The sequence below is a fragment of the Pinus tabuliformis genome, chromosome Q, assembly GCF_031772625.1.
Source record: "Pinus tabuliformis cultivar Carrire ecotype Pingquan chromosome Q, CPIR1, whole genome shotgun sequence".
Taxonomy (NCBI): domain Eukaryota; kingdom Viridiplantae; phylum Streptophyta; class Pinopsida; order Pinales; family Pinaceae; genus Pinus; species Pinus tabuliformis.
Genome location: NC_142296.1, coordinates 963,517,340 through 963,532,721, shown reverse-complemented (window position 1 = coordinate 963,532,721; position 15,382 = coordinate 963,517,340). Strand labels below are relative to the sequence as shown.

Here is a 15,382-nt window from a genome sequence, read left to right as displayed (position 1 = left end):
TCTCTGCAGAAGATTGGTAATGGGCTGGGTCGTTTCATTGACAAAGCTGATCATAAGGGCCAATACACATGCGCTAGAATCTGCGTGGAAGTCGATCTGGAAGCCGGTCTGCCAGAAGCGGTCAAACTTACAGTCGGAGAATGGCAGCATTACCAGAAGCTGGACTACGAGCAGTTGCCGTTCAAATGCCGAACCTGTCATGAGCATGGCCATTTCCAGCGAAACTGCCCAAAAGCTCCAACAGGGAACACGGTTGAAGAAGAAGGATGGAAAGAAATAAAAAATGGAAAGGCTGTTCCAAAGCCTCCGGGGCAGAAAACCTCCGGGCCAAAGGGGAAGTCTCAAATTAATTCAAAAGCCGCTGCTGTTTCTAAAGATGGCTCCTCCTCAGGAGAAAAGGCGGTTGTCATGGAGATCCAAGAGGAAACAGAAAAAATGGTGAAGCAAGCGAAAGAAAAGGAAGTCGAATCACCTGTTCCACCAGTTGATGATTGTCAGAGGGGAAATGAAGGCAATGAAGAGCACATCAGTCTAGCCTCAGACTCTGAGGGAGATTCAGAAGAGATAGATTCAGAAACTGATAACTCGCTAGTCACTCCTATCAAAACGACAAGGGGGCGGAAATCCAAGAAGAAACAGAGAGAGGAAAAAACCTACATAGATGTCCTCCAAGGATCCCAAAAAACCCTCAAAGGAATGATGAATACCAGATCAGGGCGCAAGAGTAACAGGGCTCCAATAGGAGCCTCAACCCCCCAAATCAGTAAATAATGAAATACGTCTCCTGGAACTGCAGAGGATTAGGTAGCAGGTCGAAAGAGGAAGCATTGAAAGATATAGTGAGAATATACTCGCCTGACATCCTCCTCGTCCAGGAGACAAAGATGGAGGATATCCCTCTCCTCCAATCTAGTAAAGCTTTTTGGCAAAAAGGTCATGGAAGAGCGGTTAGTGCAAGAGGCGCTTCTGGTGGAATAGCCACCTTTTGGAATAGCGCCATATATGATTTTATTCAAGAAAAAAGTAGCCCCCACTGGCTTCTCACTCAGCTTCTTCACAAAGATTCTGGTCAACAAGTAAGTATGTTTAATGTTTATGGCCCTGTTTTGCCAGGCGAAAAAAAAATTTGTTGGAATTCGCTTCATTCTTTCCTTTCAGAGCAAAATCTTGGAAATATCATTATTGCAGGTGACCTGAATGTCACCCTTGCTCTTGATGAGAAAAAGGGAGGCTCCATTGTCAGGGACCCTGCCAGAGAATGGGTTGAAGATATAATGCTGGGCTGGGATCTGGAGGATATTAAACCATCTTCAGGTAAATACACCTGGTCCAATAGAAGATTAGGCCCCAATCACATTGCTGCCCGTTTGGATAGATTCCTTGTCCATTCTTCTTTCCTGACATGCGGTCTAATGGCCACTTCTAAAATTCTTCCAAATCTCACTTCAGATCATAAGCCCATCCTACTCGAGCTTTCCCGAGATGGTAATTTCGGCCCCATTCCTTTTCGTTTCAGCCCTCTGTGGATTCAACAAGAAGGATTCCAAGAGGTGGTTTCGGAATCCTGGAATAGACCTGTCCAAGGCTCTCCTTTCTTTGTATGGGAAGAGAAAATTAGGGGCCTAAAAAGAAACCTTAAAGAGTGGGCTAAAACATTGAAAACCCCTACAGCCAAAAGAAAAGAAACTCTAAACAGTCTTGCTGCTCACCAATTAAATATGGAGAATAGTCCTGTATCTCAAAGTCTTCTCCAAAAAGAAGTCGAGCTTCAAAAAGAGGTTCACAGATCCAGCAGGGAGGAGGAAGAATTTTGGCGTCAGAAGTCTAGGAACCTATGGTTGCAGTCTGGAGATAGAAACACCAGCTTCTTTCATAAGCAAGCCGAAGCCCGTAAGAATTTCAAATCAGTCTCTGAGATCCAATTCCAAAACACTGTGATTAAGGACTTTGAGGGCATTAAGAGAGCTGCTTTCTCCTACTTCCAAGATCTTTATTCGGCTCCTGAAGAACCAGCCATTGATCCTCATGCCTATCCGATTGAATTAATCCCCAAGTGCGTTCATGATTCGGATAATGCCATGTTGACAGCTCCGATCAACATGGACGAGCTTAAGAAAGTTCTGGACAGCATGGAACCTGATAAAGCCCCAGGTCCAGATGGGTTCTCTGTCAGGTTTCTTTTGACTTGCTGGTCAACAATAAAAAAAGATTTATTGAGAATGGTCAGAAAGTCCCAGAACTGTGCTAAGTTGGGCGGTGGCATCAATTCGGCCTTTCTCGCCTTGATCCCAAAAGAAAAAGGAGCCTCAGACTTCAGCAGATTTAGGCCCATATCCCTGTGCAATTCCAGTTATAAGCTGGTCTCCAAAATTATTGCCAACAGGCTTAAAAACATATTGCCAGACATCATCCCTGAAAATCAAGGCGGATTCATAAAAGGAAGAAAGATATTGGACAACATTGTGCTGGTGCAAGAAGCAGTTCACTCTAGCTGCCAAAGAAAAGAGAAAGGTATGGTGATTAAGCTCGATCTGGCTAACGCTTTTGATAGGGTGAGACATGATTTTTTGTTCACCGTGATGAAGAAGTTAGGCTTTTCAACAGACTTCATAAACTGGGTGAAAGCCTGTATTGCCTCTCCATGGATCGCGCCGCTGGTCAATGGCCGATCTACTGACTTCTTCCAAGCCTCTAGGGGCCTTAGACAAGGTTGTCCCTTGTCTCCACTTCTCTATGCTGTTCAGGCCTCGGTGCTTAGTTTCCAACTCGAACACAATCAGCAGATTCAAATCCTGCCTGGCCTCAGAACTACTCACAAGGTGAAAGACATTAACCATGCCCAGTTCGCCGATGACACCTTGTTGCTCGGAGGAGCCAGCATAATTTCTGCCAGATCCTTCAAGAAGGAGCTGGACATTTACAGGTTGATCTCGGGCAGCAAAATCAACTATCGTAAATGCTCTATCTATGGCTGGAATTGCTCGATCAAGGAGCTGTCAGATATTGCAAGGCTTTTAGAAATGGATGGAATTCGAAATTGGGAGTCATTTAAATACCTCGGGATCCCAATATTCAAAACTAAACCTAAAGTTGCTCATTGGCTGCCTCTGCTCGATAAGATAAAGATTAGAATCCAAGCTTGGGGTGCCTCTTGGCTGAATAATGCAGGGAAAGTCATCCTTATGAAATCGGTCCTTATAAGTATGCCCCTATATCAAAACTCTGTTCTCTTGGCCCCCAAAACCTTTCTCAGCAAAATGGACAGTCTGTTGAGAAGATTCCTGTGGGAAGGCGGGAATAACAATGACAGAAGGATTCATTTAGTGAATTGGGAAACTCTCAAGAGACCACTTCTGGAAGGAGGCCTCCATCTGCGTAACTTGGCTGCTCAAAATCTAGCTTTGGGTTCCAAGATCCTTTGGAATTTAGTCTCTGGAAACTCTAGCTGGAGTAAAAGAGTCATTTGGAAGAAATACTTCCAAGGGCAACGCTTGAGATGTTTGGATAAGCCTCCAAGATCTTCAAAAGGCTCTCCGATCTTCAATCTCTGCAGTTCTGCTAGGGAGCAATTCATCCAATATCTTTATTGGATCCCTGGTAATGGGAGAAAAATCAAAATCTGGGAAGACTCGATATTGGGTGATCAACCATTGAACCAAGTGGAAGGTCTTGCAAATATCAAAGGCTGGCTTCAGTCCTGCAATCTGCATACTCTGTGGGATATTTCGAACTGGAAGGAAGCTCCTGATAGAACCTGGGATTGTTGGAATCTGGGGGAGGTCCCCATTATGCTGCAGGGGGAAGCTTCTTTGCTATTAGATCTGCTTCAAGGCAAATCTCCATCAAAGGCCACTTCTAAGGACAAAAGAGGCTGGGGCTCACTCTCCGGCTCTTACACTGCTGCCGAAGGTTATAAAAGAATTATGGCTGTCCCTTATGCTCCTCCTAATCCAGCTCAATGGAAATTTATATGGGATTTCCCCTCTCTCCCCAAAATTGACTTCTTCTGTTGGACTGTTGCACACCAAAGCATTCTCACCAGAGATAATTTGCGTAGACGAGGGATGGAAGGGCCTTCCAGATGTTCCCTTTGCTTGTCCAACGAAGAAACTGTCAATCATCTGCTGCTGCTATGTCCCTTTGCTCAAGTAGTCTGGAGGGGAGTTCTGATGTTAGGCCCTGCTAACCTTGATCTCCCAGATAGCATTCCCTCTCTGCTTCGAAATTGGGCCAGTTTATCTCCCTTCTGCCTTAAAAAAAAAAGCCTTCTTAAAACAAGCTGGATGTGGATCCCTAAATTCATCTGCTGGAAGCTGTGGTTGGAAAGGAATAATAGAATTTTTCGAGGAGAAAGCAACACTTCTATAAGAGTTATCTCTAAAATCAAAGCTTTACTGGGCGAGGCTTTGGAAGCCAATACTTCCCCAAGGAATGAAACGAGCCTGGTCAAAGAGGAGGAGCAATGGCTAAAAGGTCTGGTTCCAAATTTGAAGGAAAGGTCCATCCCCCCTGCATTTGCCCATGCCAACTGGGAGATTAGGCTGGAGGAACTGGAGTTTATTAAGTGGAGATCGGCTCTGGATGATCACAGTTTATTCTTCGACGGGGCCTCTAAAGGAAACCCTGGGATTGCTGGCAGTGGTGGGGTTCTTCTGCGTCCTGGAGGTGCTCTGGATTTGCGGTTTCATTGGGGTCTGGGAATTGAAACCAACAATAGAGCGGAGGCTCTAGCATTGTGGCAGGGGCTGAAGCTGGCGATTAACAGGAATATCCTATCTCTCTCTGTCTTTGGAGATTCTAGACTCATCATCCAATCGTTGATCCATCCCTCGACCTCCCATCAGGTCCATTTAGCCTCTATTATCAAAAAAATCCGGCTATTATTGCCCAAATTCAGAAAGATCTCCTTCTTCCACATCTTAAGAAATCTTAATTCTCAAGCCGATATGGAGGCCAACCTAGGCTCCCTCTGCAATCGGAGATCTTTGGTGGTCAACTCGATTGAGTCCACCTGCTCCATCCCTTAATGGTTCTGCTGGCCGGATTTCCTTTTCTAACTGTTCTTTGGGCTTTCTCTGTTCTCCTCAATACCCTGATCTACGGGATTTCAACCCTCTGTATATTCAATCTGCTTAAATGGTGGTCTCAGGCCTGCGTTCATTCTATGTTGTCTTCCTATCTTCGGCCCTGTTTCCAGTCGATGAACTGCTTCTCAAAAGCCCACAATGGTCCTTCAAGATGGCACCGCAGATCCAGTTTTGACCTTTCCTATGTTCTCAAATCTGAAGGTTGTTTCAGCATTTCCAGAGCTTTTCTCCTCCGAAAGGTTGCATTCTCTGTGAGAAGTAAAATTGGGCCTTGCGTTGGAGCTCTTTCGCTACAGCAGCCACCAAAGCAGTCGTGGATAGCCAGTTTCTTCTTCCATTCAACCGCAAGTAGCACTTATGTATTGCACGATCAAGAATTGCCTGGGAAGTCCTCTGGCCCCCGCGCGTTGTTCCATATTGGTCTACAGTAAATCATCCAGCTCTGAGGGTTTTCTTGTCAAAGCAGACGCAATGTTCAACCTCTGACTCGGTTCACCTTGCTGACCGGTAGTTTTCTGATAGAGGGGCGAACAATCCATATCTAAACAGCTACCCTGAGAATCATTCTCTGACTTGCTGTATTGTATGAGCCTGCGGCAGCTTGTCTGCCGCCCAAAATAAAAATAACCGTTATAGTCAAAAAATAATAATGTTATATTAAGAACTATACCATATGAATCTATAATATATTCAAAGGTTGTATATCTTAGTTATCAATGTCCAAACAGGTGGATTTGACATAAGCAATATCCATAGTATGAATTCAACACATTCTTTTGGATTACTATTCCCTAGGATGATTTTTCTCTCGTCTGCATGTACATATTGATATTCAAGTGGTAGGTTATATTCATTTCTCTGCCACAAAGAAAACCAAATGGCACCAAGGGAGCCAATTGAAAGAAAGAAAGATGACCACCTAAAATTGAGTATGAGCATTGGAGACAAGGACAATCCTGGCACTAAACCAAGATACATCCCACTGTATACTACTGCCAATGATCAACTTCTTTCTTTAATAGGAACCCACCTAGACAATGGATTGTTCATAGCAGGCATAGCCTTGTCCTTAACGTTATCATTTGCATTTTTTGTAATACAACGAGATTCTACCTCAATTTCTTTAGCAAGAATAGGTTTTCCATGTGTTACACTTTGTAACACTTAAGATATGCGTGATAGGCCTCATTCTCTAGACGAAGTAAAGGAGGATTTGTCATCTAGGTCATCCAAAACACTTCCTAGAGTATGTTTAGAAATGTCATTATATTTGCTACTGATAGTTGATCCTTAACAAAGCACTCAATATTTTTCACTTGATTCCATACTTATTTTTTTAATCAATAATATATTTTTTATTTTTATTTTAAGGTGGTTGTTGATGATTTTGATTCCCAATACTCATTTTTTTTTTTGCGGGAATTACTAAGGCAGGGCCATTCCACATGATATATAACTATTCCTTGTAAATATGATAAGACCTTCATGACTATTTCCTAACTCATCTCATCCTCTTTAGCTTATCAATCCTAAAATTTTGTGAAATTGAGATGCAAGTCTATAACACTTTTTTGGCAACTCCTTGGATTTCATAGACCTAATGGTCCATGTCATTCATAATGCACATTGAATCCACTACTACATGATAAACTATCTTGAATCCTTTGGTTTGTCGAGAATCCTAGAAGGAAAAAACCACCAGTGTTTTCCTTGGTGTAGCTAACACCCTAGGAACTTTCATCCTCTCAAAGTTGATACCCTGTCCAAAATTAATGTAAATGTAGCTAAAATCCCGATGGAAATGGACGTGTGACATGGACTCCCAGTTGAATTTGAAACTGACTCGAAGAATTTGAAAGGTTGATGGTGTTCCTATTTAATATGTGATGAAATTATCTTATTAGAAGGTCCTGAAGCCAAGGAAGTACATGGTAAGAAGCCATGGGTCTTTAGTAGGTATTCTTTTAAAGAACAATCTTGACTTGTGCAGGTTGAGGGCATATTTTGCATGTATGTTATCAAAAGCTATTACATGAATGCTTGTTGTGTAGGCTGCAAGGACTAGATGTGGCTCAAGGCTTGCAACATTGTGACACAACTGACCCAAACCTAAAGTATTGCCATGTTTAAGAGGAGAATATGTTACTGAAGCCAAGTTATGATTCATAGTCCATGGATGGAGACATGAGGGACTTATTCGAGTCTCAAGAAAGTGGCCATCTTTAGAATTAGAGCTCAAAAGAGATTTCTTTATCATTTATGTTACAAGGTGGGCTTGTGCACTTATGTTTCTGTTGGTTCATTCTTGAACTTGTGTTTGCTTTCAGCCTTCTTGTAGAGCAACAAGGACTAGGTATTACATTTTAAGTATAAAAAGTGTAGGGTTCATGTTTTTCCATTTGGTCATCTCTTCCCCCATATTTCTTTCACCATTTATTGAAGGGGAAAAACACAAAAAATCCTTCCATAGTAGCATGTGCCTGTCGCAACATGCAAACGGTAGTGGCATGTGCCTGTCAAAACTGAAATTCAAGTGTAATAATCTCCAACTGTAGAATACTGAGTGTATTTTCAGGAAGTATGAATATAAATTGAAAATACAGTTTTCACCAGTAAACACAAAAATTCAAGTGTAATTCAACCCAAGCCCTTTCAAAGCTGGAATTCAAGTGTACTAAACTCCAGCTATAGAGTACTCAGTGTGTATTTCGAGGGAGTATGAATTTAAACTAAACTTACAATTTTGAATAGTAAACACAAATCAATTAGTGGATTACCATACAATTCCTCTCTTTTTTTGTGCTCTCAGTGTGAGAATAGGAACATGAGACTATTAAATCAATAATCAACTGGTTATTGCATTATTATTATTATTATTATGAACTTATGTTTATATATTTGAACTTATTATAGTGATAATTAATATGGTTAATCTTTTTTATTTTAGTTTTATATTTTAAATATTTGTAGGAAATTATTTATAGCTAAATTAAAACTAGAAATAATAGATTATGAAAAATCAAAATTGCAAAGCACTAATTGGTACATGAACAATTGTTTGGGTAATGTATTTATCAAATGTATAAAAATATCAAATGTACTTAATTTAAAAATATAATTTCTTATAATTGTAAGTAGAATTCTAAACCATTTTTACGTTCATAAAATATATATTTTATTGTATTGGATTCTAAACAATTTTTACCTTCATAAAAATATATTTTATTGTATTGGATTCTAAACAATTTTTATCTTCATAAAAATATATTTTATTGTATTGGGTAAATACCATGGCTAACATTTGATTGGACCATAATTTTGAAGGTCTTATTGAAGTATTTGTGTCATCTAAATCATTACGTCAGATTTTCTTACCATAATTTAGTTGCAATATTTAAGCAATGATTTTTCATTGTTAATCTTCATAGGAAAACAATCTAAAAAGAAACTCCTTCAAAATAGCTCATACTTACGTAAATAACCTATTTACAATAAGTTACTGCCCACCATAATTGACAATTAAAAGATGAAGGCCTTTCATGTTTGAACATAAACAAATTTTGTTTATTTTATATAATGTTTTTAAGGATACAAAATATAATAATATTTTGTTCATATATTTAAAAAAACATGACAAACAAAAGAAGTTTCCCCAAATAAATAAATTCAAAAGTATACTACATGGCTAGTTGAGGCGGTTTTGGTTTTGTCCTTCTGTTTCCGAGTGTTAAATTGCAGTTAATGCCATTATCACTACAAAACATTGGATTCTTCATTGATAGTAAGTATTGATATGAGTATGCCATTATGGGTTTTTGAGTTTTCTTCTGAAAAAGTCTTATAAACATCTTGGTTCTTTCATTCATCGTGAAATATATTTATTTTTATGGTGTTTCTTATGTTGTTATTTTCGGTAGAAAGCAAATCAGATACTCTCCTAAATCTACCGATCCAAATTTTCATATCTGATGAGCTTAACAAGAAATTTCGTGAGTAATACAAAGTTTAGTGAACATTACCAAAACTTACCACTCAAGATACTCAATCTTTAGTCCAATATATAATCCATGTCTTTAGATGCTTCTAATTTTCTTAAAGTATTGCTAACTATTATTAATGGAGACAAAGAGAAGTGAAAGGGAGGTGGCTTTGGGATACAACGTTAAGAAGAATCTCTTAAACATGTTTATAATCTCATGGAAAATTCCCTCGAATATTTCAAAGGTGCGAAAGACATGCCAAACAAATGCAGGAGACTGTTGTTTTACAATGCATGATCGCTGGGGCTATTATACAAGCAGGAAGACACTTTCACACTTCCAAATAATATGGAAATTAAAGAACACGTCAAAGAGATCCTACTCGAACCAATAGCCCAAAATAAATTCAAATAAATAAAGTTTCCACTCATGGGCGTTAATGGTGCAGTAATGCACCTTGTTGTGCAGTTTTTAAATGAAAAATTGTTTGCCAATTATACAAAGGGTATTAAATAAATTTCATTTTTAAATAAAAAATAGTTTCTCATGTGGAATAAAGCAAAATTTATTTTTAAATTAAAAAAATATATAATTATATATATGTTTTGTATTTTTAAATTAAAAATTTTCCTCCATTTATATAAGCATATTGGAAAAATTTTAAAAATTAAATTTGTATAAATAATTTAATTTTTTAGTTTAAAAAAAATAAAAATTAAATTTTACAGATCATTTTATTTTTTATTTAAAAATAATAATTATAATTTTAAATAATAATAATAATAATTTAATTTTAATATTATCATCAAATTTTTCTAGATTTAAATTATGTAAAATTATTAAAATTTTGAATATTTTTACAAAAATAATTCATATATTAAACACAAATAAAATTTACCAAATCTTTTACATTTTAAAGTTAATTTTTGTGATTCAAATGTTCTAGTTATAATCACAAATATGTCATGTATTTGACATCTTATATCTAATGTTCTCTACCATTTTTTTGGTCATCACATAAATTGAAAATATAATTCTTAAAACAACCTGGTTGCCTCTACTTATTGATTTTTACTTATCTCATTGACTCTACTTATTAATTTTCCCTTCAATATCTTTCAAACTACATATACTCAAACTGTATGAGTATTATTTACTTACTTAAACATGAAAGACTATGAAAGACTCAAACTTTATGAGTATTAATTTTTACTTATCTGATTGCCTCTACTTATTGAATTTTACTTATCTGTTGGATTCTACTTATTAATTTTCTCCTCGATATATTTTAACTAGAAAGACTCAAACTTTATGAGTTTTTCAAGAATTCAGTTACCTATCTAAACATGTTACATGTTCAATTGCTTATTTCTCTAACTTATACATATATGCACATCTTGAATGACAAAGACTATTTTACCCTACAATACTTGTTTTATATGATACTTGTTTGTGTAATTTTTTTTCAATCAATTAATTTAATTAAAAGGAAATGAAGAGCATAACTATTTTTGAGATAAATCTTAGCCTTTGATATGTGAATACTACTAAAAATATTCCAGAATATTTTATGGAAGTTAAATCTCTTATCACCTACCTAATAATTATTGATAATTAAATTAAAATTTTAAAAGTCCTATTCCAAAATAAACATGTTAATGGGTAATTATTATTTTATTTTATTTTTTGTAAAATTTATAATGAAAATTTTGAAGACCATATAAAGAGGATTATGATAGGTCAAAACATCAAAATAAATGTGAAATAGCGCAATAAAAATATGGAATAATATTTTAATATAAATATAAACATGGTCATATATTTGTTAAATGAAAAAAAATGATCTTATTAATCAACTAATTACATAGAAAAATTGGTATCTTTTTATTGTTTTTTTTTTTTAATTAGAATTTTACCCTAAAAAAAATTTCTAAGTCATACTTGAATAATATAGATTACACAACCCAAACTTGTAATTCTAACAAATTCATATAAAATTGACTAGAAAATATACTTGGAAAATAAAAAAATCCCAAAGCTAAAAATTAAAATACAATAAAATATCAAATAAAATTTTCTTAAAATAAAAATCATAATAAAAATATAAAATTTGATTCACAATAAAAGATATGCTCACATTACTTTTCATAATTATTTGAAAAATATAAAATAAAATTTTATTGGAAAATTGTATAAATTTTAAATCACATTATTTCCTTTGTAATTGCAAAAATTATAGATCACAGTATTTCCTTTATAATTATTAAGCTAAAACTTAGACAAAGATATATGTGAAAATACAATTTCTGTAGCTTCTAAATGAAGGAGGTGATTTGGTTTTGTATTTCACAATTCTTTTAACGTGGCTTGGTCATTGCTGTTAAATTTAGCAAGAGCATGCATATGAAAACATAAACAAAACTAATGAACAAAAATAAGAGAACTCTGATTCTCAATCCATGAGCTGAACTCTCATTGGAATCTTTGTTAAATTTAGCAAGAGCAAGCATATGAAAACATACACAGAACTAATGAACAAAAATAAGAGAAGTCTGATTCTCAATCCATGAGCTGAACTCTCATTGGAATCTTATATCTCCATAGGATCAATGAATACATTATTATATAGCCCACATATTTCTAATTTCATTATCCATTATCTGACTAATCTACTCTCCCTAATAATTTGTTGAATGATCACTGGCTACATCTATAAATTTGCTGCCCTAATTCTGATAACTCAAAACACAAAATTTGCTCGTTAATTTGTTAGCAATTACATAGCTTTATTTTAAGCATTATCCTCAACACTCCCCCTTAATGCTTAATGAGGTGATTCCAAGCATATCCCTTAAGTATTCGAACTTCCCTTTAGGTAGTGCTTTGGTAAATATATTTGCCAGCTGTTCATTTGTTGTACAAAACTTTATTTGAATTTCTCCTTTTTCCACATAGTCTCTTATGAAATGATATTTGATATCAATGTGTTTGGTGCGATTATGAAACACAAGATTTTTAGTTATGGAAATGGTAGACAAGTTATCACAGTAAATAGTTGTGGCATATTTTGGTTCTTGTTTTAGATCTAACAATACTTTATTCAACCAAATTGCTTCACATGTTCTTGTTGTTGCTGCAATATACTTTGCCTCTGTAGAAGACAATGAAATAGTTGGTTGCTTCTTTGAACACCATAATACTGCACCTAATCCAAGGCTGAATACATAACTTGAAGTGCTTTTTCTATCATTAAAAAATCCAACCCAGTCACTATCTATATAACCAACCAACCCAAAATTATTTGATGAAGTATACCAAATTCCATAATTTCTTGTTCCACAGACATACCTCAAAATTCTTTTTGCTGCTCCAAAATGAATCTTACTTGGACTTTGCATGAATCTGGAAATCAAGCCTACTGCATGCATAATATCAGGCCTAGTGGTAGTAAGATACAAAAGACTTCCTACGAGACTCCTATAGGATTGAGCATCTACCTTTTCAGCTCCATCTTCTACATAAATTTTTTCATTTGTATTCATGGGTGTGCTCATGGGTTTACAATTTCCCATTTTCCATTTTTTAAGAAGATTTGAAACATATTTTTCTTGTGAAATAAAAATTCCATCATTCATCTGTGTCACTTCTATGCTAAGAAAATAATGGAACAAACCCAAATCAGTCATTTCAAATTCAGTCATCATAGCCTCCCTGAACTCTTCCACTAACAAATTACTTGAAGATGTGTATATCAAGTCATCTACATATAAGTACACAATTATTATATCATTACCATTTGACTTGATATATAATGTGTGTTCATTTTCACTTCTATTAAACCCCTTTTTCAAAAAATAAGTGTCAATTCTGTTGTACCATGCTCTTAGAGCTTGTTTAAGCCCATAAAGAGCCTTTTTCAGTTTGTAGACTTTGTGTTCATTTTCTGCTTCTTCATATCCTTGGGGTTGGTGAACATATACATCTTCTTTCAACTCACCATTTAGAAAGGCTGATTTAACATCAAATTGATAAACTAACCATTTATATTGTGCTGCCAATGCCAAAACAGTTCTGATTGTATCAAATCTTGCAACATGAGCATATGTTTCATTGTAGTCAATACCTGGTTGTTGAGCATATCCCTTTGCTACTAACCTTGCTTTGTGCCTTTGTATTGATCCATCAGCTGCATACTTGGTTTTATACAACCATTTCACCCCAATGACTTCTTTTTTAGTAGGAGGATCCACAAGCTCCCATGTTGCATTCTTTTTAATTGCTGCCATCTCTTCATCCATTGCTTTGCACCAAACTAACTCTTTTACTGCATCTTCAAAACATCTTGGTTCTGCTTCAATCTGAGACATCAAAGCAAAATTAGTATAACCATAAATTTCATTTAAAGATTTTGTCCTTTTTGGAGGAGGACTTGGACTTGAAACAGGACTTGAAGTAGCAAAAGATGATGGAGTGGATGTGGCCTCTGAAGTATTTTGATTACTAGATGGATTTGCAGAAACAAAAGATTCATCTTCTTGTACAACAATACTTGGAGTTTGTTGTTGCACATCACGATTCCACTGCCATTCTTCTTTCTCATCAAATAACACATCACGACTAATCATTAATTTTTCAGTTTCTGGATTGTACAATCTATAACCTTTGGTTTCCTCACAATATCCAATAAAAATGTATTTCACACTTTTATCATCAAGATTTCTTCTCTTTTCAGTAGGAACATGAGCATAAGCAATGCAACCAAAGACTCTTAAATGAGAAATATTGGGTTTTCTTCCACACCATGCTTCATAAGGGGTAATATTTTGCACACTTCTTGTTGGGCATCTATTAAGGAGATAAACATATGTAGCTATAGCTTCAGCCCAAAAAATGTTTGGAAGGTTTTTACCTTTCATCATGCTCCTAGCCATCTCAACAATTGTTCTATTCTTACGTTCAGTAATGCCATTCTGTTGGGGAGTATAACTAGCTGTCAATTGCCTTTGAATTCCATTAATTTTACAATAAGAATCAAACTTATTAGAAGTGAATTCTCCCCCTCTATCTGTGTGTAATGTTTTTAGACAATAACCACTTTGCTTTTCCACAAGAGCTTTAAATTGTTGAAATATGACAAATGCATCAGATTTTTCTTTAATGAAATATACCCATGTTCTTCTACTAAAATCATCCACAAAAATAATGAAATACTTATTTTTGTTGAGAGACAAGGTTTGCATAGGACCACATATATCTGCATGCACTAGTTCCAATTATTTACTTTCTCTCCATGATTTTCCTACTGGAAATGAATCTCTATGTTGCTTACTAAGAATACACCCTTCACAGAGTTTATCAGTAGAACCAATAAGTGGTAACCCTTTGACCATTTTCTTGTTATATAACAATTTCAAGCCTTTCATATTCAAATGTCCATACCTTATGTGCCATAGCCAAGAACTATCATCATAAGCAACATTTAATGTTGTACTTGCTTCACAAGGGAGATTGAAAGAAAAAATTATGTTTTGCAACATATTAGTCTTAGCAATAATTTTACTGTGATCATTTTTATCATAGATTATGCATTGCTTGTCCTTGAAAATAATTAAATATCCCTTTTCAAGGAGCTGCCCCACACTCAACAAATTATGTGCTAGACGAGGAACATATAAAACATCATTAATGTGCTTTGGTTTTCCTTGTTTTGTCTTCACAGCAATTGTTCCCTTACCTTTAGCTTCAATTGGCTTGTCATCTCCCAATAGTACATCAGATTTTGTAGATTCATCTATCTCTACAAAGCCATATTTGTTTCCTATCATGTGATTGCTGCAACCACTATCCATAAGCCACACCTCTTTGGAAACATTATTAGTTGAATCAGAAGCCAAGAATAAAGTGCCAACCTCTTCTTTTTCTTCAGAAAAATTAGCTTGTTGTGTTTATTTTTTCCAACAATTTCTTTCATAATGGCCAAATATTTTACAATAAAAACACTGAACTTGGGATTTATTAAATCTTTTACCTCCATCACTATCATCATTACCTCTTCCTTTGTTGTATGCAGAAAAAAATCTTCCTCAACCTCTGCCTCCTCTGTATGTTTGTCCTCTTCCTCTTCCTCTTCCAAAAGTGTTCTGGCTTTCCTCATGAGAGGAACCACTTTTGTCTTTGAAAATATTTCCTCTTGCTTGAAAAGCTTGCTCAATAGATTTTTCAGAAGATCTATTGATTCTTTGCTCATGAGATTGAAGAGACCCCATTAGCTCATTCACAGACAACTGAGTTAGATCCTTAGACTCCTCAATAGCA

At 35.7% G+C, this 15,382-nt stretch overlaps 1 protein-coding gene across 1 annotated transcript; it reads left to right on the top strand.

The window, feature by feature from the left end:
- The first annotated feature begins 770 nt into the window (after window positions 1–770).
- Window positions 771–5,518, top strand: LOC149222684 (uncharacterized). The gene is made up of 5 exons (XM_089387649.1): window positions 771–1,188; window positions 1,315–2,173; window positions 2,552–3,909; window positions 4,201–4,844; window positions 5,198–5,518. The coding sequence occupies exons 1-5, from the start codon at window positions 771–773 to the stop codon at window positions 5,516–5,518; spliced, it is 3,600 nt and encodes a 1,199-aa protein (XP_089243775.1).
- Window positions 5,519–15,382: the final 9,864 nt, after the last annotated feature.

What these genes read in the sequence shown, in the direction of transcription:
- LOC149222684 (XM_089387649.1), top strand. Translation starts at nt 771, where the DNA reads ATGAAATACGTCTCCTGGAACTGCAGAGGATTAGGTAGCAGGTCGAAA. An exon ending in CCAGATGGGTTCTCTGTCAG is followed by an intron (nt 2,174 to 2,551) that starts GTTTCTTTTGAC and finishes CGCTTTTGATAG; the next exon opens with GGTGAGACATGATTTTTTGT. An exon ending in CTCTTACACTGCTGCCGAAG is followed by an intron (nt 3,910 to 4,200) that starts GTTATAAAAGAA and finishes TTGATCTCCCAG; the next exon opens with ATAGCATTCCCTCTCTGCTT.